The sequence below is a fragment of the Notolepis coatsorum genome (assembly GCF_963971535.1).
Source record: "Notolepis coatsorum genome assembly, chromosome: 3".
Lineage (NCBI taxonomy): Eukaryota > Metazoa > Chordata > Actinopteri > Aulopiformes > Paralepididae > Notolepis > Notolepis coatsorum.
The window spans coordinates 73,582,429-73,603,519 of NC_140167.1; the positions used below are offsets into that span (position 1 = coordinate 73,582,429).

A 21,091-nucleotide genomic window follows, 5' to 3' on the forward strand; every position below is an offset into this window, starting at 1 on the left:
GTGTATGTGTTTTGTCGCGAATCTCAATGATCTGTGGGAGACAGCCAGACAGGCAGGCAGCTCCGGTGTCAGGTTACAAACAGAGTGGTAGATATCAATGGCTGTGATTGGTTGTCTGAAAATGAGCTCAGCGCATCGCTCTGAAAGTTGAGAAAGTTTCAACTTTCGGCCGCACAAAAAAGCTGAAAAAAGAAGCCGACGGCAGCGCACTTCCTAGAGGCGGCTGCATGCGGCCGCATGCGCTCCCTCCCCATTGGAATACATTGAAAACAGATGCGTGCGGTCAGAAATATGCGCCAAGTGGACGCGGGCCCTAAGACAAACGCTAACCTTAACCAGCTCCTTAACAGCGCCTAAACTTAACCGTTCTAACCTTAACCAACTCCGAAACAATGCCTAACCTTAACCTTAACCTTAACCATGCCTAACCTTAACCTTAACCATAGAAAGAATATTGCCATTCTCTAAGACAAACTCTAACCTTAACCAGCTCCTTAACAGCGCCTAAACTTAACCGTTCTAACGTTAACCAACTCCGAAACAATGCCTAACCTTAACCTTAACCTTAGTCAGTAACCAGAACGTAACAGACACATAGCCATAATTTAAGATATTGTTATGGTTTGTAACCGACCCCAATCGCACAACACAAGACAGGTATGAGAGTAAGCCAAGAACTGGGCATTTATTGAAACACACAGAAAACGGCACTGTCCCTTTAAGGGAGAACACAAATAATGGATAACAAGAAAAGGGAAAAGGCCCAGTGCCTTTAAGAGGCGAGCTGGCTAAGGGGAAGGCTAGGGAAGGCTAACGGACTGGGTCAGGGCAAGGGAACAGGCAGGAACAGGGAGGACTAGGAGGACTGGACAGGGAGGACTAGGAGGACTAGGAGGACTGGACAGGGAGGACTAGGAGGACTGGACAGGGAGGACTAGGAGGACTAGAGTGGGGAAACAGGGACAGAGGCCCGCGGGCTGGGGAGAGGGAGGACTGGAAGGACTAGACAGGGAGGAACTGGAACAGGGCGAAGGCTGGAGCTGCTTACAGGGACAGAGAAAACAGACAAAGCCTGGGATACAAGCATTAGATGAATGTTGCTGCTCTGCAGCTTCCCCCGGGATGGTTCGTCTGGGGAAGCAGATGGTGACGTCAGAGCCGCTCTGCAGACTTCTCTCGGCAGATCTCCGTGGTGGTAAACGGGACCGAGAGGGAGAGAGGGAGCGGGTTAGCTCAGAGTACAGAGGGGAACAGAGCAGGTGACAGGAGAAGTGACTTGTCCCAAAAACAGAGTTATCCAAGTGACAGAATCTTCGGTGTACATACACACTGTGAGTAACGTCCCAAACACAAATCCACGTGATAGAATCTTCGGTGCAAATAAACACTGTGAGCGAAGTCCCAAATACAAATCCAAGTGAATAATATCTTCGGTGTGTATAAACACAGTGAGCGATGTAAAGGCCAAATATTATCCCAATGAACTATCCAAAAAGCTGACGCTGGGTGAGTGACAGTCTGACAAAAAGCAGGATATCTTCAGTGTCCTTAAACACACGAAAAATGAATAGGATCAAAGACAGTCATAAAAAACTCACCCAGGCGCTGTGCGTAAAGAGAGCAGGATAAACAGGGCGAGCGCGTCGCCACGGGGAACGGGGTGTCCAAGCGGAGGTCTGAGTGGTGCGCGACTGCTTGGAGTACGCGCCGGTACGGAGGGCGCATCTGGCGCGGAGGTCTGAGTGGTGCGCGACTGCTTGGAGTACGCGCCGGTACGGAGGGCAGATCTGGCGCGGAGGTCTGAGTGGTGCGCGACTGCTTGGAGTACGCGCCGGTACGGAGGGCGCATCTGGCGTGCGTCTGAATGCGCGTCTGGAGTGAAGAGTGCGCCGGCTCGGAGAGACGCATCCTCCCGTAGAGTATTAGGAAGCGATGCGCGTCTGGAGTGAAGAGCGCGTCTGCGCGGAAGAGCGCGCCGGCTCGGAGAGACGCATCCTCCCGTAGAGTATTAGGAAGCGATGCGCGTCTGGAGTGAAGAGCGCGTCTGCTGCGCGGAGGTCTGGATGCGCGTCTGGACGTCTGCTGCGCGGAGGTCTGAAGTGGAACACTGGAATACCTCCCGTAGAGGATTAGAGAGCGTAGTAACAATGTCTCCATCCAGGCAAACGGCGACAGGTGGCCAAAGCTTGCACCCCGTCTCACGCCGGAGATAAAACAGCAGACAGAACCAGAACTCCCGTAGGAGCCTATAGACAGAGTAACTCCCGAAGGAGTTAGGTGATAGAGATATGATAAGGAATGATACGGGACGACCCGACAGGAACTGAGGGGAGAGCGAGGTACTTAAAGCCCACAGGGGAACTAATTAGAATGCACCTCAGGTGCGTGAAGGTAATTGATACTTGAAACTAGAAGTGTGTGTTTGGCACAAGACCAATCAAACACATAATGACAGGTAGACCAAGGGTGTGGCTGCTGAAGAGCAACGAGAGTAACGAACGCGAGGGTGGGGGCTAGTGAGGTGAGGAGACAGGGAATTCAATTGATTAACAGAAAACTAAAGGAACAGAGCGAGTAGGCTTAAAGGAACAGAGCGAGTAGGCTTAAAGGAACAGAGCGAGTAGGTGAGCAAAGGACAAAACCTCACAGATATAGTTTATGCGTTCGCAAATATGAGAGCTCTGTCATTGAATATCGCAGTGGCACGCAACAGGGTTCCTAGGCACCGCATGGCTGGCACGGAAAGTGTTAAGAACCGTTTGTGCGAGGACTTCGTGCTCGGCAGGAAGTGCAATCTTTGCCTTTGGTGCCATTTGGAACAAACATCTGCATGTCTGTCTGTGGCTCACATAGCTTGAGAACCGTTTATCTGGTTCATGTAGTAAGTCAAAGCATGCTGTATATTTAGTATGATAGTCATTAATATTCTGATATACACTTTGGGGAAAAAAAGGTTTAAGAACTTACTTTGTACTTTAGTAAATGTATAACAGTAAGCAAAAGTATTAAAAAATACATACATTATACAAAGTATAATAAAAAAAATGTAAGAACTTAAGTAGGCCTACAACTTTTAACACACATAAGTGGTACAGTTACAGCCATTATGACTCTCCACCATACTACCGCAGTGCCAGTGCCGATGGGTTAATTTTGAGGTCGATTGCTGTTCTGTTATATGTTCTGTTATATGCCACCAGGAGGCGAGAAAGGTGAGAAAACGGACTCGATCTGCTTCACGCTGTATACTAGAGGGGCTCGCAGCTCGATAACCATTTATAGGCAGTTATGGTGTTATTATGAGTTTTAATATTTATTTGGAATTAGTTAAACATATCCTTTGTCTTACTTATTATTAAACGTATTATTTATTTCTCCCAAATTAAGGTTCCGACGGCCCATCTGCGGCTTGACATTAACAGCCGTCTGTTCTAATCACATTTAACATGTTAAGCATTTTATGAGCAAACTAAATTCGTTAGATTGGACATTTGAAAACGGTCTTGATTGTTCTTTACACAGCATCCGCTGTGTATTCAAGCTGAGAACACAACGTTTCCCCCCCTCCCCTTTACCTAGAGACAAAAGTAACCAGGTGTAACCTGAGCGCCCCTACTGGTTGATACCGTTAATACGGTACACACCCGGTACCCACTCGGCAGTGCTGTATCAATTTAACACAACTTTAGTATACGTTCTGAATGCATAAAAAGTATAGTTCCAGAAAATATATTTAAGTATATTGTGTGTGTGTGTGTTTGTGTGTGTATGTTGATGTGTGGGTATTTGCATGGGTATGTGTGCGTGCTGTGTCTGTATTTGTATATGCATGCATAAAACATGTGCACAGTACAGGTATGTGTGTGTGTGCATTGAAGGATCTTCCATATGAAAATGTATAATGCTGTCTTTGTCTTATCAAAAGACACAGAGAATGCCGAGGGGGAACATTCCTGTGACACACAATCTATAGTCTAGGTGTCAAGAAGAGGCATGGAGCAAGCCTTTTTAAAAACTGGGACAATAGTTCCTTTCCCTCCTGTCTTCAATGTGATAACTAATATGAGTCATACTTAAATAAAGGTTCCTTTCTCCCTGTCTTCAGTGTGATAACTAATACAAGTCATACTTAAATAAAAGTTCCTTTCCCTCTGTCTTCAGTGTGATAACTAATATGAGTCATACTTAAAACATAAATCCACCCACTCCGCACTAATTTCCGTTTTATACCAGAGCTTTTGGCTAACAACAACTTCTTGTGGAACATATTAAAATGTTTATTTGGATTTGGAAAATTATTATTTTATGATAAGCAATGATGTAAGCAAATACAAAATTCACTAGTTCATCTCACACCAATGACTACGTAGACACAGGATATAAGTTCACAGATTCAATAGAAATCGATGGTTAAATCGTTACTAGCGATCTAACATCCTGTCCTGTCTCCTGTAGGTGGGAAGTCGGGCAACGGCACGGTGACGCTGTTGATCGACGATGTCAATGACAACGTGCCGGTGGTGGTCCCGGGCCTGGACTTTGTGGTGTGTGAGGAGGATGAGGAGGGGAAGAGGGGCTCTGTCGCCATTCATGCCGTGGATGGCGACCTCTCGCCCTACTCCACCCCCTTCCACTTCCAGCTGGCGGGTGGCCACGACGGGAAGTGGAGGCTAAGAGACGCTACGAGTGAGTAATAATAATAATAATAATAATAATAATAATAAACTTTATTTGTATAGCACCTTTCATACAGGAATTGCAGCTCAAAGTGCTTCACAGCAGTAAAAAGACAGACACAAAATTAGCACATAAAGTGCAGACATTTACAAATCACATTCGGATCCAACATCCCAATACTCCACCTTGTTTATGGTTTGATTCTATCGCAGTTTTCAAATAGACAATAGACAAAATAGTGCAGTGCAATAAAATAGTTAGTCAAATAGAATAGAGAGAGTAAAATTATGCAATAGTGCAATAAAATAGATCAATAAAATAAAATAGCCCTCATTTACAGTACAATAATCACAGTGTTGATGTAATGAGTAATACCCTCTTAGCCTGCGACAGCCCATATCAGGGAAGTTTTTCGGGCTTTTTGCAACCGGCACTTTGGCGACCACTAGTGGCTCGGGTGTGCATATTTTGTAATACAATATATATATCGAATTGAAGGCTTATTTGTTGCCTGTCGATAGCGACAAAATCCGACAAACAACTTTATGTAAAGTGACTTGAATACCAGTGTTGGCTCAGCACCAAAGACAAGGGAAAAGAAAAAGGGTTACATTTTGTCTTTTGGTTCGCGTTCTGCTCCCTATGGGATGGTAAGTGGCTGCTTTTTTATATAGCGCTTTTATCCAAAGCGATTTACAATTTGTTCCTCACATTTTTACCCATTCATTCACACATTCACACACCGACGGCGGAGGCAACCATGCAAGGTGCCAACCTGCTCATCGGGAGCAATTAGGGGTTAAGTGTCTTGCTCAAGGACACATCGACACACTGCCCGGGAGGAGCGGGAATCGAACTGGGAACCTCTGGATTGCCAGACGACTGCTCTACCTCCTGAGCCACTGTCGCACCCGGGATGTCCCAGAGTCACCTAGCGTGACCTTGAAAGAATTCCGCTACTTGCACCTTTACTTGCCCGGCCACACCCCTTCCGCTCATATGCATATAAGCGAGGGGCGTGACCGTACTCCACCTTCCCAATTCTTTCACTTCAGGAAGTGTTTCGCTATACTCACACGGCATGCAAGTGGCTTTTAGCTTAGTTATTCTCGGTGGTTGCTGTTTTTATGGAGGATGGCATCACCAACAATTTCCGTCACAACCTCCTCTGTGGGCCGCGGAGGTTCCCTGACCCCACGTTCGTGGTGAGAGGGTGAGCTTCGGCGGCGCTCGGAGCTAGGTGCGTACCGTCCAGAGACCGTTGAGCACCCCTCTTCAGTGAGAGGCCCTCCGACTCCGGCGTCCCCTCCGGGGTTGACTTACGGCGCAAGCCCCCCGCCGCTGCTTGCTCCCGTCATTCAGTGAGCAGCTATGGCTGGTGGTTGGGCGGTTCCACCAGCACCTCCTTCTCCCAGCCTCCGCCGTTCGCTATGGCAAAGGGCGCCGAGTATGGTGCTGCTCAGAAGCCGTCGGCTCCGGCAACATCAAACGGATCCCGACGAGTGAGGTGGTCAGTGGTAGAAGGAAGAGTATGCACGGGCCACAGGGTTCAGGGCCCCCGAATTTTCTTCAGAGTTCCGTGACAGGCATTCAGTAGTCAAACTGGGCCGTGCTCAGGTAGGGCCGGCAACGGCATCTTGTAGTGTTGCACTGTGTTGGTACTGTCACTGCAGCAGCAGTTTCCTTCACCTCTCTCTCCCTCTGTTCTGCCCTCAAAATACTATACGTTACAATGAGAAAGGTCCCTCTAAAGGAGTGACGAGTTTTGTTTGTAACGTGCGTGTGTTTATTCACTGTGTATTTTGAGGTAGCTTTCGTATGAAATGAGTAATGAGGGCCCGTTGTTTCTCTTGATAACAGCTCAAATTGACATGTGGCGTTCTCTTGTGTGTGAGAGTTTGGGGTTCATTGAGAACATGCTTTTTAAAACAGGCGTAGACTCTGAATTCGCAATTGGTATTGCTAGTTAGCTTGCAAGCAAGGTACATAGCACATAGCCAAGGGCCCTGACCTTTTTTTTCATTCAGTCTGTGTATTTTTTCACATGTTAATGTGAAAAGGCATGACGGACGACAAGTCTTTCGCTGGTGACACGGAGAACGTGGGGCTGTGGGAAACACGCCTTTTGAACAGGGGCCATTTCTGTGCTCACGGTTGGTGGCTTGCTGCTATGTTTGTTCATGGTGTCTTTTCATTGTAAAATGCAACTTGCGGCTACTAGCGCCGCTCCGTGTTTCCAAAAAAGAGGCCTCATACATTCGTATTTTACACGAGGCTCCGGCTGTATATTAACACTCTGTTATTTTCTCCCCTCCTACCCCCCCCCCCCCCCCCCCCCCTTCACTGTATTTTGGGGTGTGGGTGCGAAATAAGCAATATAGACCCGCAGATAAAGTACTGTCGGGCAGCGTGTTCCTTGTATAAAGAGAGTTATGCAATTCATGTGGTGAAACACGTTTTTGAACTGAAAATCTGAAATCTGCGACTGGTGTTGCTATTTGTTGGCTTGCAAAGCTTGTACATTTGGCATGTAAATCCCTCTCTTTATTCCGCCGGTGTTTTCACTTTACGTGGTTGAACCAGAGCCGTGGGTAAAAACCGTCTTTTACACAGACAGGGTTAACGGCTGTACTTAGCGTGCAAATGCTTTTCATTTATGACACGCCATACGGCAGGCGTCCGTGTTTTGTATCAAATGTGGGGTAGTTAATGAGGGGTGGAGAATAATCCCCCCTGGATATGATTATCCTTTACAAAACTGACTTTGGACCGGGAGGTTGTGGTTAGAAAATCGAACGCCCCTCTCTATTGCTGAAAGCAGGGCTCGTCCTATCAGTCTCCTCGACGTGTGTATATCCTCGCTCGTCGCAGGGGGTGGCGGGGATTCCCCATTTAGCCCACACCGAAATTGTGGGTGGGACTGGGGGATCCCAGGCCATTGAAGACGTCACAGGCTTCGTGTTTTCTTATTGGCCGAGAGATGTATCCGTGAGTTACAGAACCTGCACTGCAGGCCACTGACATTGAAAATAAGGGATAAAGCGATGCAGTCAGGGCTGTTGTCCTTCTGATCTGCTTCCTCTTAACACTTTCACTGCCACACACGAGATATCTCGGGTTTCCGATAGTTATGTTGAAAGCCACTCACGAGATTTCTCTGATATTTTTTTTTTTTTGCGATCTGAAATCATATTGCATCACGCGAGCCTACCCGAGTATACCCGAGCGCCGCCGGCGATCATATGTGGAAAAAAGCGCCCCCTATCGTCTCCCAGATGACATAAGGGATTTTGGAATGGACTCAATGAAAATGGATGGGGAAAAAAATCCGGTACTCCACATTTTCCAGTCCACTGATCCAGCCGGGGTTACCACAGTTCATTCTGGAGCCTCTCAGCCCCGCGGAATCATGTGTACTACTGTATCACGTTGGATCCATACACTTATCGATTTTTTCGAATGGTGATCAGGAATTGGAATATACCAGTTGGATACCATCTGATGTCAGGTAAGGAATCTATGTTATCAGTGTTAGGATAATCAGACTAATTTTGATGAAGATATAGGCTGTTTTGTGAAATGGGCTCTTTCGGTTTCACTGTAAAAGTCCAAGAGGAAATGAACACGGCGATTATCCGTGCGCGGCTCAAATGTGCTTGCGTGAACTGTTTTTTACCTCAAAACGGGTGCTTTTCTAAATGCTCTGAAACGGAAATGAAGCGATAAAAAACCAATCTGCCTTGACAGCACTGACTGGAAAAGTATTCTTTGATAAGCGACGGGCAGATTAGACACAGATTAGCCATAATTTAAAACATAGATTAGGCGATATTAACGTTAACATTGAAGTGGACCGTGGCATCAAGGGGGTAAAAAGGAAAACCCGGCGTGGCACTCAAAGTGTTAACGGTTGTGTGTATTGGGCTGTTATGCCCATTCTGCAATCTGTTAAAATTATTTTCTATATGCTTGCCGTGGTAGTCAGTGATACTGGTGTCATTCTGTGTTCAGGCATCCACTGAGTAAATTAATTGCCTACTGCCCCTTTAACAACTTATAGGCTTGGTAAGTTTCAGTTTCACTTGTAGAGAGGATTTAACTGCACGTGAAGACAGATGACATGTTACACAATGGCATTTGGATTGATCAATATTTTGGATTTAAACACAGTAGCAGTTCAACTGGAGAGGAGCTCAGATCATCAGTCCGGAAAAGTATGTAGGCTATCGCTTTTTCTTCTTCTATCAGCTGTGAGAGAATGTCCGCGGGTCCGCATGCAGGAGATAGTTGGCAAAAAGCAACTGTAAAAAGTCGAGTCCCGTGGATATTATTGCAAGAGATAATTCATACATATTATGAAAAGCCAATCTGTTGTTTAGAATTTGGATGGGGGGTAGCGAGTCTCTGATACCTCTGCAGGGTCTAACACCTTTTCACAGTGCACACACCGCGTTTTGATGCATCTGAACCAATCACGTTGTCAGAAATCTGCACCAGCCAATTGGAGCTCGTTGTTTGTGGCAAACAAAATGCGTAAAAGGCAACATTGGCTATAGCCATTCTAAAACAATTGAATAGGCTGAATTGTTTTTTCAGCCTGTTATTCGCTTGAATTCACATTTCTTTAGTTTGAAATAATGCAACTGCAAGCCAATGTTCCGAAACACATTACATTTGATTTGTTAGGCTATTTATACACCGTTTAGCCCTAAATGGTGGATTCAAATGCTATTATAAATAAGGCTATAAGCGACTGACTATGCCACCTTACATTTGGTCATGTACAGCCAGAACCTATTCACGGATTTTGTTGATTGAGGTTTCCTTGGAACACCAGAAAATAGATCTTATAAACTGTATATGATTTGTTGGAGAAATATGCAGCCCCAGGCCGAGATAGCCTCGCAAGTCGAGAGAGCTTTTCAGAGAGCAGTGAGTTCAGCGACAGACAGCGACAATGTGAGAAACAAACTATCCCTCCCCCCTCTCGCTCTGAATGATTTGCATGGAATGCATATTGGTATCACTCAGTGATCTAACACTTATCAACCGCACACGCCGCTCTGTTTGTGTGTGCGCGTGTGCGTGGCGCGTTGTAGTTCCCATGAATACGGGTATAATTAGAACATTTAGCAAGAATTAAACATATTTACAAGTCGTATTAAGTTTAGCAAGTAAGGAGACATATCTAACATCTCAAAGCACTCGAAAATGTCATTCTTCAATCTTTACCGATTTCTGAAAAGCGCGACTTGTCTCAAAACTGAGACATTCTAAATCCCTTTGTTCTCCGTCCACGGGTGCAAAAAGGAGTTTGGACTCTCAAGGGTTTTAAGGGAACAACCATTTTCTGTTGAGATGGTTGTCTCCCCGGTGTGCCGGTAGCGGAGTCGATTCTCTGGTAGAGCCCGGGTTTGACCCCGGCTCCCCGAGAGTATGCCCCTGCATGTTTTATGACGTCTGCCAATTGTGTCAAACTCTTTCTCTGAACCCCATGGGATTAATAAATTGGCAGGGTCAGGGTTTGTGGCGGAGTCAGTTCACTGGCGGAGTCGGTTGACCCCGATTCCGCGAGGTTCATGGCCACACGAGATTATGACATTGTGCATGGCATACCGAACACCCTTCCCGCCGGGATTCTGTTCTTACAGTCAGCCCCTTTAGGCCTGCCTGTGTAGTTCGCAGTCCTCCGCAGGTAGAGTTCTGCTCTTGTTACCTGTCGGCCTGGATTCAGGGATCAACCTCCTTGGAGTGTTGTCTCCCCGGTGCGTCAGCTGACCCCACGAGATTGTGGGGGGGAAGCCTCCTCGGAGAGCCTCAGAGCCTCCTCCTCAGGAAGTTTTGAAGAGCCTCTTCCTCAGGGGGAGCCTTGTCCCCCGAGACGAGAAGCCCTTCTTTATAAAAAAAGACTGCGTGGGGCATCGGCTCCCGCCTACCGAGTGGTCTGAGCTGCCCGAACGCGAGGGATGCGTTTACAGAGCCTCCTCTGGGAGTTTTTCAGAGCCTCTTCCTCAGGGGGTCTTCGCGGCGTGCCAGGCGGAGAAGGGCCTTCACTTGTTGTAGGCCCTGTCCGATACGCTGGCGGTATAGAGGGTGGTGTCACCAGTGAACGCCTGGAGAGGTCTCGATGCCACGGCCTCATTGACCTCACCAGGCCCCTTTTCTGGGGGTCCTGGCTCCCGGACTCGGCGGTAAGTCCGCCTTGTGTGGCCTGGGGCTGGGACCTCCTTTGCGCCCCGCTGCTACGGCTTCACCTGCGGGGTCGGGTTTTTGAATCCGGACCCCTCGGAATACCTCGCGGGTTGCGTCAGGGTCTGACGACCCCGACCCCACGAGGTGTGGGAGCTGTGACGCAGGCTTTTGTTTCACGTACGTTCCCTGGTAGCGTGCGGGGCATGCAACTGGGTAGTCGCGGGCCCTTCTGTCCCGCGTCTGCTCACCCTGCGTTTGTGGGTGGCTGGGTGCTGTCCCCTCTTACGCACAGTCGGTGTCCTGTTCCCCCCCCCCACCCCTCACTAGGGGGGGTGGGGGGGGCCGGACCCTCCCCGGTGTTCTGATGGTTGTAGGGGACCTCAGCGGGTGTATTTGTCGGGCTCTCCGCGTCCTGGTCCGGCTTATGTCCCATAGGGAGCAGAACGCGAACCAAAAGACGAAATGTAGTCTTTTGGGAGCGTTCTGCTCCCGACTTCACTGAGGACCCCTGTTTGTCTTCCTACCGAAGGTCAAGACTCGGGAAGGTGGAGTACGGTCGCGCCCCTCGCTTATATGCATATGAGCGGAAGGGGCGTGGCCGGGCAAGTAAAGGTGCAAGTAGCGGAATTCTTTCAAGGTCACGCTAGGTGACTCTGGGACATCCCATAGGGAGCAGAACGCTCCCAAAAGACTCATGTAACTATAGTTATAGGATAACCTTTGTTATTTTATATTATGTGTGTGCATGTGTTTGTGTGTGTTGTCAATGTTATTGATTGTGAATGGACTACAGCGAACACTGACAGTCTCATTGATTGAAGTCTTTGGAGTCTTGGCGAAAATAGAAGAGACGACACTCTTCCGCCCGTGCTCTCCAGACTGTCATAATTATAGAGAAGTCGCCTATTCTCAGTCCTTGCCCCACAATGGTGGAATGAACTACCCACCCCAGTTAGGACAGCCGAAACCAGTCCAATCTTTCGCCGTCGACTAAAGACGCACTTCTTCAACCCTTATCTGATTTAAAAAGAAAAAAGAAAAGAAAAATCTAACCCTAACTAACCTTACTGTCATGCACTTATCCTAATAAACTAACCTACACTGTAGCACTCAACACTTTGATGAACATTGGGCCTAAAAGAAAAAATTGTTTGTTTCCGGTTGCCGACCGACCCTGCCGATTTAGGTGCGACCCAATATATTTTATGTAATAATAATAATAATAATAAAGATTTAAATTTTTTTTTTTAACAATAAAGTTTCATAGAAATCTTAGTCAAACCTTTAGTATTATGGATATTAAACATGCTGGCAGAGTACATGCATCCATTTTGTTGTGAACATTTTAATTAAATAAAGAAATTCCGTAGTCACCGTGGGAAAGAATAAAATAAAAAAAATTATAAAATAAATTCCCTACCTACCCATGGCCTTAACTGACAACCAACAGGAAACAAACAATATTTTCTTTTATGCCTTGTTACTCAGCTGATAGAGTTGTGCCCTTCCTGATGACTTGTCATACAGAACTTGTAAGTCGCATTGGATAAAAGCGTCAGGTAAATGACTAAATGCAAATGTAAAATGTAAAGTAAGTAAGTAAGTGAGAACTTCCTTGTGTTAACATATCATTATGTTGAAAACAGAACTATTCCTGATAACAATATCACACAGAAAGGAAAATATACTCTTACCAATAGTTTACAATTCATTTACAGCCTTTCACAAACTCCACCCACAAATCGCCAACACTCCCAATAGGGATATAGTCTCTGCATCCTACTTCTACCAGACAAACCCTAGATTTCCACCCTCACTGTTCAGTTTCTGCTGCCAAGTCTGCATACAGTATCTAAGCTTTTTCCTTTCATACGCCTCTTCCACTGAATCCTCCCAAGACACGGTCAATTCTCTAAAATAAACTAACTGCTGACTAGCAGACCATAATACTAGACCAGGCCTCAAGTTAGTGCTAACTATCTCTCGTGGAATAAGACGTTTTCCTCCCAAATGTATCTGCATCTCCCAATCATTAGCTCCCTTTAGGTGGCCTGACTCATGCCTGCCTAAAAACCTCTACATTTATATCCCTCAAACTAATTGAATGGCTACAATCTCTATCCAAATACATCCTGAATTCACCTGTACTCTTCTGCTGTAAATTCCTGCCACTAAGCTTTTCAAAACCTGGTTATTGAATTTAATTTAATTTAATTTAATTTAATTTAATTTAATAATAAATAATAAAGCCAGAAGGCAACTAGGACGACATAAAACACAAACAGGCACAGACAGGGTTACACATTAGAAGTTACTTCCTGCTTCTGCTACGCAAGCTGCTTTTCACTGTCGCTCCGTGTTTTTCTACCTATCGCTACCTTAATGATTTATTATAGCCCTTTCAACTCTAAATACTCTGTATGTTAACTCCCAGTTCCTATGGTACTTCTCCAGAACTGTGAATTTATTTATTTAGATTTATGACCGCAGTACTTCGCCGAAAGGAGAGTAGCGAGATCTCTCCGTGGGAGGACCAGCGAGATGAAGAAGTCTCCGTCTTATCAGCTACACACAAAGGACTATATCGGGCACTGCTGAAGGCGAAGATATTTATGAAAGGCGAGAATACTTCATAAAGACCCCGGCTGAAAGAAAACAAGACCCACCATCACCAGCTAAGTACCTAGCTTAGCTTCAGTTTAGCCTAACCTAAAAAGACAATTAATAAGGGAAGATGCCGGGACTCGGCTCTCCCACAGAATGTACTAGCTGCATGAGGATGAGTAAAAGGATTGTAGAGCTGGAGGCTCGAGTTTCTATCCTGCACCAAATCCAACAGGATGAGCGACTCATTGACTCTATTTTTGAAGCTACTACAAATATAGCCAACGATACCATGATTGAGATCTGGCCTAGGCTAGCTACAGAACAGCACCACCCAAAAGACGGTCCCTGGCACAAGCAAGGAGCTAGACCAAAGCAGTGGACCACCGTCAAGGATAAAAGGAGAAATAAACGAACCAGGAACACGACTATTACCTCGCCCCCGGTACCGCCAGGAAATAGTTTCAACCTACTCTCGGAAACACGCATATCAACACCAAAAGCAAAGAGACATAGAAGCATGGCTAACGACGCTAGCGAAGCAAACAGTGAGCGGAACAGAGCTCACGCTAACGACGCTAATAGCAGGAATACCGGAGCTCACGCTAACACTAGCGAAGCAAACAGCTTGCATGCCGGAGCTCACGCTAATGCTAGCAAAGCTAACAGCCGGCACATCGGAGCACACGCTAACGACGAGACGACGAGGAAAACAGAGCCACAAGCGACACGGCTAGCAAACACGACCCAGACCGAGCTAACGGCTAACAGCGAAGAGACTACAATGCGCCGAGGAGAACGTTGCGGTAGCCAACGCCGAAGGTACGGGACCAGCGTTAACATGCCGGCTATTGAGAAGGCTAGCGAGGCTTCACCAAGGCCACAGGACTGTGGTAAGAACCGGCAGGCTAGGCCTAACCCAAAAACAAACGGCCCCAAAACTGTTGGAAAGAAAAATGCTAACCTCACACAGAAAACAGACTGCATACTGATTGGAGATTCCACAACAAGGTATGTGGAGATGGCAAACACAGAAAATATCTGTCTAGATATTTTCAGAACGGGCATAACAAAAATTGTTATTCACTCTGGATCGTTTGACATCCTGCGAAAGAAGACTGGCACAGAGACTTTGAAAGACGATTTCACACGTTTAATGAACACACTAGACAAACATCAGTCTGTGTACATAGACACTGATGTGTCCATCAGTGGACCAATTGCATGCTTTCGCAGAGGACAAGAAGCCTTTAGTCGACTCCTAAATTTTAATTCATGGTTAGGGTCTGCATGTCTTATACACGGCCTGAAATTCATTGACAACTTCAATGTTTTCTGGAATAACCCAGAACGTTTTCAAAGAAATGGCTTCTTCCCAAATCGCTTAGGTTCGAGGCTTCTAGCAGCAAACATGCGTCATGCCTTAATGGCCTCCAAGAATATCAAACTCATACCAGCACGAGAGATAATCACGAAGGACACAATCTCGCCACGAGGTGCAGCAGCAGCACAAGGCGTCCCCCCCCCTCCCCCCCATATCACACAAGGCCATCTCGTCTGATCAAATGTCCCCGAAAGCACAGTACAGTCAGTACGGTGCAGTATAGCACAATTGCCATGCCATCTCTCAAAACATACCGGTAATCATAACCAGCCAATGGCATGGTGAAAAATATACGCCATCAATGCGTTTACCTGCTATTAACCTCAGGGCCATCAAGGTCAAGCCAAAGCAGACCTCCTCTAAAGAAGTCCAACAAATAAAATTAGCCCTCCTAAATGTCAGATCACTGAATAATAAAACATTCTTAGTAAATGATCTGATTAAAGAAAATAACTTAGATTGCATCTGCCTAGTAGAGACATGGCTAAATAATGACACAGCTACATCAATAATGATAGAAGCTTGTCCACCAGACTATAACTTTTTTCAAATACCCAGAAAGAATAGAAGGGGCGGATGAGTTGCAGCAATCTTCTCCTCAAAACTCTTGTTTAGAATCACAGAACTAGGCGAGTTCATGTCGATGGAATATCTTGCCATTGAGCTCAAAACAGAATCAACTATTATCGTCACAATATACCGCCCGCCTAGACACTCACCAATATTTATACAGGAGCTCTCTGAACTGATCTCACTATGTGTTACCGGATATGATAAGGTGATCCTAAATGGAGACTTGAACATCCATTTTAATAAGAAAACAGACTCCAAAACTATAGAACAAAAAAATCTACTGGATAGCTTTGACCTAATACAGCATATAACAAATGCAACTCACAGGCTTGGGAATACACTAGACTTAGTTATAACAACAACTAGGGCTGGGCGATAAAACGATAACGATAACTATCGCGATAAATTATTTCCTCGAAATAAACATGAAACGTGGTCGCAAAGTTTCGATATATCGATTTTCCAAGCTTGGATATGAGCACACGCACTAACAACCAATCAGTGAAGGAGATGGCCGAGAGCGAAGGAGACCCAGAGGTAGGACTCAACAACAAGGCTTGCTAGGCTAATTAGCTTGCACGGCGGTATTTTATATATTTACGTGCCGAGTGGGTGTGTGGCGTGAATTCTGAGGCCACGTTTATAGTAGTGTGGGGTATACAGTGGACGTCGTTGCAATGTATTGTGGCGGAAGAGAGTATTTTAGTGTCATATTTAGTACATTGTCATGGAATACACCGCTTAGAAACAACAGGCTGGCTAGGATAACTAGCTTGCACGGCGCTATTTTCTATATTTACGTGCAGAGTATGTGTGTGGCGTGAATTCTGAGGCCACGTTTATAGTAGTGTGGGGTATACAGTGGACGTTGTTTCAATATATTGGGGCGGAAGAGAGTATTTTAGGGTCATATTTAGTAAATTGTCATGAGATACTCCGCTTGTCGGCTAACTGCTAACGTGCGCGGACTGATGACGACATCAACTCGACTCGAGACATTCGCAGGCGGGCAAAACAAGTCTATTATATATATCTATGCTATTAATAGCCCGTCCATCGCCGCCGGGCATAAGAAGTTAATTAAACTTGACAGACATTATATCGACGATAATTATCGATATCGAGTTATATGAAAATAATTTTATAATTTTATCGCGATAACGTTTTTGGCCATATCGCCCAGCCCTAACAACAACTGGGCTAAGCATAACAAATATCTCAATAACTGAATTACCTCTCTCCGACCATCACTGTATATTTTTTGATACTCAAATAACCCTTACTAAAACAAAAAAAGAAATCATAGTTCAAAAGAGGCTCCTAAACGACAAGGCTGAATCAAAGTTCATTGATCTTATCAGACTACATGAACCACACAATCATGACAGCTCTCTAAATGAAATGGTAGAAAATCTCAATGATGCAATGTCATCTATATTAAATTCTGTCGCCCCATTAAAAACGAAAAAGAAGAAAACTAGAGCCTCGCCCTGGTTGAACTATAATACGGTCAACAAAGAAAAAAGGAAATGTCGTGCAGCGGAGCGAAAATGGAGAAAAACAAAAACCACCATATGCTGTGATATATACAAAGATGCTTTAACTGCTTATAATAAAACCATCCGCTTAGCAAGGAAAGATTACTTCTCTAAAATCATTACAGAAAATGCTGGAAACACCAGAATCCTTTTTTCCACTATTAATGTACTGTACTACTCAACACTGCCCCTACACCTCCTCAGTCATCAACGGTTAAGTGTGAAGAACTTGCACTATTCTTTAACAACAAAATAACCTTGATCAGGGCCAGCATTACTCATGATGGAAATAAAGCTGATTGCGGCAAACCGCGCAATGTAACCATGAGAAGTTTCACATGCATCACATTAGATGTACTCTGCAAAACTGTCTCAGAATGTAACTCCTCCACCTCAGACATTGACCCTATACCTACAGCTTTCTTCAAACGGGCGTTTAATAGTGTTTCAAGCCCTGTGCTAGATATCATAAACACTTCCCTTAGGACTGGTATTTTCCCAGATGCCTTTAAAACAGCAGTTGTAAAGCCATTACCAAAAAAACCTAACTTGGATAGTAATGAAATGGCAAATTATCGTCCAATATCCAACCTACCATTCATTAGTAAAGTACTTGAAAAGATAGTTTCAGTTCAAATAAATTCCTTTCTTGAAGAAAACAACATCTTAGAAGAATTTCAGTCGGGATTCAGAAAATATCATAGCACTGAAACTGCCCTCACCAAAATAATCAGTGACCTCAGACTAAACTCTGACGAGAATAAGATCTCCATCCTTATCCTGCTAGATCTCAGTGCAGCATTTGATACAATCGATCACGATATTCTAATCGATCGTCTTGAAAACCATGTCGGTTTCTCACAACATGTGCTAGGCTGGTTTAAAACATACATCAGAGGGAGGAAATTCTATGTTAAACTAGGAGATCACATGTCTGATATATACGACAACAACTATGGAGTTGCACAAGGGATTTGCTTAGGTCCTTTACTCTTCTCCCTTTACATGTTACCGCTGGGTGATATCATCAGAGAACATAATGTAGATTTCCATAGCTATGCGGATGATACACAACTGTACATATCTGCTGAACCAAATGATACAGCGATTAGCTCCATTACAGACTGCTTACTGGCAATAAATAAATGGATGAGTAAGAACTTCCTGAAACTAAATGAGAACAAAACTGAAATTCTAATTATCGGCTCCAAAACTAAAAAAGAAACATTAATAAAGAACCTGGGGGGACTAACCCCTTGGATCAAATCTGAGGTCACTAGTCTCGGGGTTATCATAGATTCATACGACCATTTATTAATCAGAATGATGCTGAGAAGCTAATTCGTGCATTCATATCTAGCCGGTTAGACTACTGTAATGCACTTTTCACAGTTCTCCCTAAGAAAACCACAGAGAGGCTTCAGCTAATTCAAAACTCTGCAGCCCGACTGCTAACTAGAACCAAAAGGAGAGAGCACATTAGTCCAGTCTTAGCTGCTTTACACTGGCTTCCTGTAACATTTAGAATTGACTTTAAGGTAGGGATGCACCGAAATTTCGGCTACCGAAAGAGTTTTTTCACCGAAAATATAATACCGAAACAGAAACAACCTGTAACCTAACGCGTGTTGTTGTGATGATGTCGCGCTGTCGGGAGTCGCGCTGTTTCTATGTAAACTCTGCGTGCAACGCGTCAATAAATGCGTCTTTAACATCCTTATTTACTATATGCCCGTCGCGGTTAATCACTGAGTGATCTAATATGCATATTCTTCAGAGCGAGAGGGGGGGGGGTAGTGTTTCTCACATTGACGCTGTCTGTCGTTGATAATATAATCTTTCTAGAGCATACACGTCGCGCGTCTACTGTGCCGAGTCAAGAGAGCACATTCAACTGGGGACTAGAAAGGTGCGCTCAGTAGAGCACAGATGTCTGCCGCGGCAGCCAGAGAAAAGATGGAATTAATGTGCTGTATGCATTCAGAAGTGCTGAATAAATGTTTTATGGACCCATAATAGTGATTATTTATTATTTAAGTTAAGTTTTGCCATAATCATATATTTTTCCATAATCATAATGTTCCACAACATTGGTAAAAAAAATCTATTCTATGAATCATTTTCGGCATTCGGTTTTCGGCCAACTGTTTTCTATTTTCGTTATCGGTTTCGGCCAAGAATTCCCCATTCGGTGCATCCCTACTTTAAGGTCCTTCTCCTTACATACAAAGCTCTAAATGGACAGGGACCTAGCTACATCGCCAACACTCTAATAAATTACACACCAGCAAGAACACTGCGATCATCAGCTGCTGGACTACTAGAGGCTCCCAGAAGCAGTCAAAAGAGGATCGGTAATGCAGCCTTTATCAACTATGCCCCAAAACTATGGAACAAACTACCCCAAAACATGAGAGAAGCCAACTCGCTAGACATCTTTAAAAGACAGCTTAAAACCTATCTCTTTGCTCAGGCATTTCACTGATAGATATCTGCTACCACCTAGTGGCAAGAGGAAACATCAGGGATATCCTGACACAACTTGTACTTACCTGCACTATTCTTACCCTGCCTACTCTTATACACTGCCTATCAAATTCATGTGTCGGTTATCGCACTTTTTACTTCTTACTGATGACTATTTTTCCAAATGTGAAATACTGTGATTATTTGTATTACTGAATAGAGAGCCTATTAGGATGCTATATCCTAATGTGAAACACTGTGACTTACCATACCTTGCTATGCTCGCTCATGCCTGTATTTTTTATGTCCATTCTATTTTATAATGTTTAGACTATTTTTAAACTGAATCATTTTAAACTTTTTATTATTTGTATTACTGAAAACTGTAAGCGGAGAGCCTATTGGGATGCTAGATCCTAATGTGAAACACTGTGATTTACCATACCTTGCTATGCTTGCTCATGTCTGTATTTTTTATGTCCGTTCTATTTTATAATTTTTAGACTATTTTTAAACTGAATCATTTTAAACTATTTTTATTATTTGTATTACTGAAAACTGTAAGCGGAGAGTCTATTGGGATGCTAGATCCTAATGTGAAACACTGTGATTTGCCATACCTTGCTACCTGTCTATCTTTTTTATGCCCGCTTATGCCTGTATTTTTTTACTGTTGTGAAGCACTTTGAACTGCAACCTCTGTATGAAAAGTGCTATACAAATAAAGTTATTATTATATTATTATATTAGAAACACATAAAACACAAACAGGCAGACAGGGTTACACATTAGAAACACATAAAACACAAACAGGCATAGACAGGGTTACACATTAGAAACACATGAAACACAAACAGACATAGACAGGGTTACACATTAGAAACACATACAACACAAACAGGCATAGGCCATGGTTACACTGGGGTAAAACAGCAACGTTTTATTTTCGAATGATTACGTTTGCATGTCCAAGTTAAAAAGAAACGCAGTTTAGGCAGGAAAACGCGTTTTCCTAGTGGCAACGCTGAAAGGGTGTTTTTGTTTTGGAAACTCGCCGACAATGGTGCCATGTAATTTGCGCGAGCCGGATACGGAGCCGCTTCTTGCCCAACGCCCATGCGCAGTAGTAAACACAGACGCCAAATTCTCCCCTGGCTGGACCTATACAGGATATCAGCTGCGTCCTCCTCAGATTGCCTGTAGCTGCGGCTAAACTAAGATCATGTGTTGTCAAGTTATTGATAAGGAACCCAGTCCAAAACTACAACAGTCTGCATTCCCTTAACAATTGTTTGTATTGAGCCGTATTGTATTGTACCAATTCTGCAATCTGTTAAATAATGTTTACATCCATTCATTCTGCTAGCATTAACGTTACTACGCTGCTAGCCACAATGCTATACTGTTATAATGGCATATCCCAATCACGTTAGCACATAAGCTAACAAAATCTGCAATATTTTTGTGAGACACATAAAACACAAACAGGCAGAGACAGGGTTACACATTAGAAACACATAAAACACAAACAGACATAGACAGGGTTACACGTTAGAAACACATAAAACACAAACAGGCATAGACAGGGTTACACATTATAATGTCGCCATGTATACTGGCCTTGAGAAGGACTAGTGTTACAGTCTGACAGAATATG

At 44.4% G+C, this 21,091-nt stretch overlaps 1 protein-coding gene across 1 annotated transcript in view; it reads left to right on the forward strand.

Annotated features, from left to right (window-relative positions):
- Positions 1-21,091, forward strand: part of LOC311225856 (desmocollin 2-like protein) — a gene marked incomplete at its 5' end in the record, with an annotated part of 135,122 nt that overhangs the window by 97,971 nt on the left and 16,060 nt on the right. The window contains one exon of the mRNA XM_084311248.1: positions 4,456-4,686. Within this exon, the coding sequence (XP_084167374.1) occupies positions 4,456-4,686 (231 nt within the window). The remainder of the gene's footprint in view (positions 1-4,455; positions 4,687-21,091) is intronic.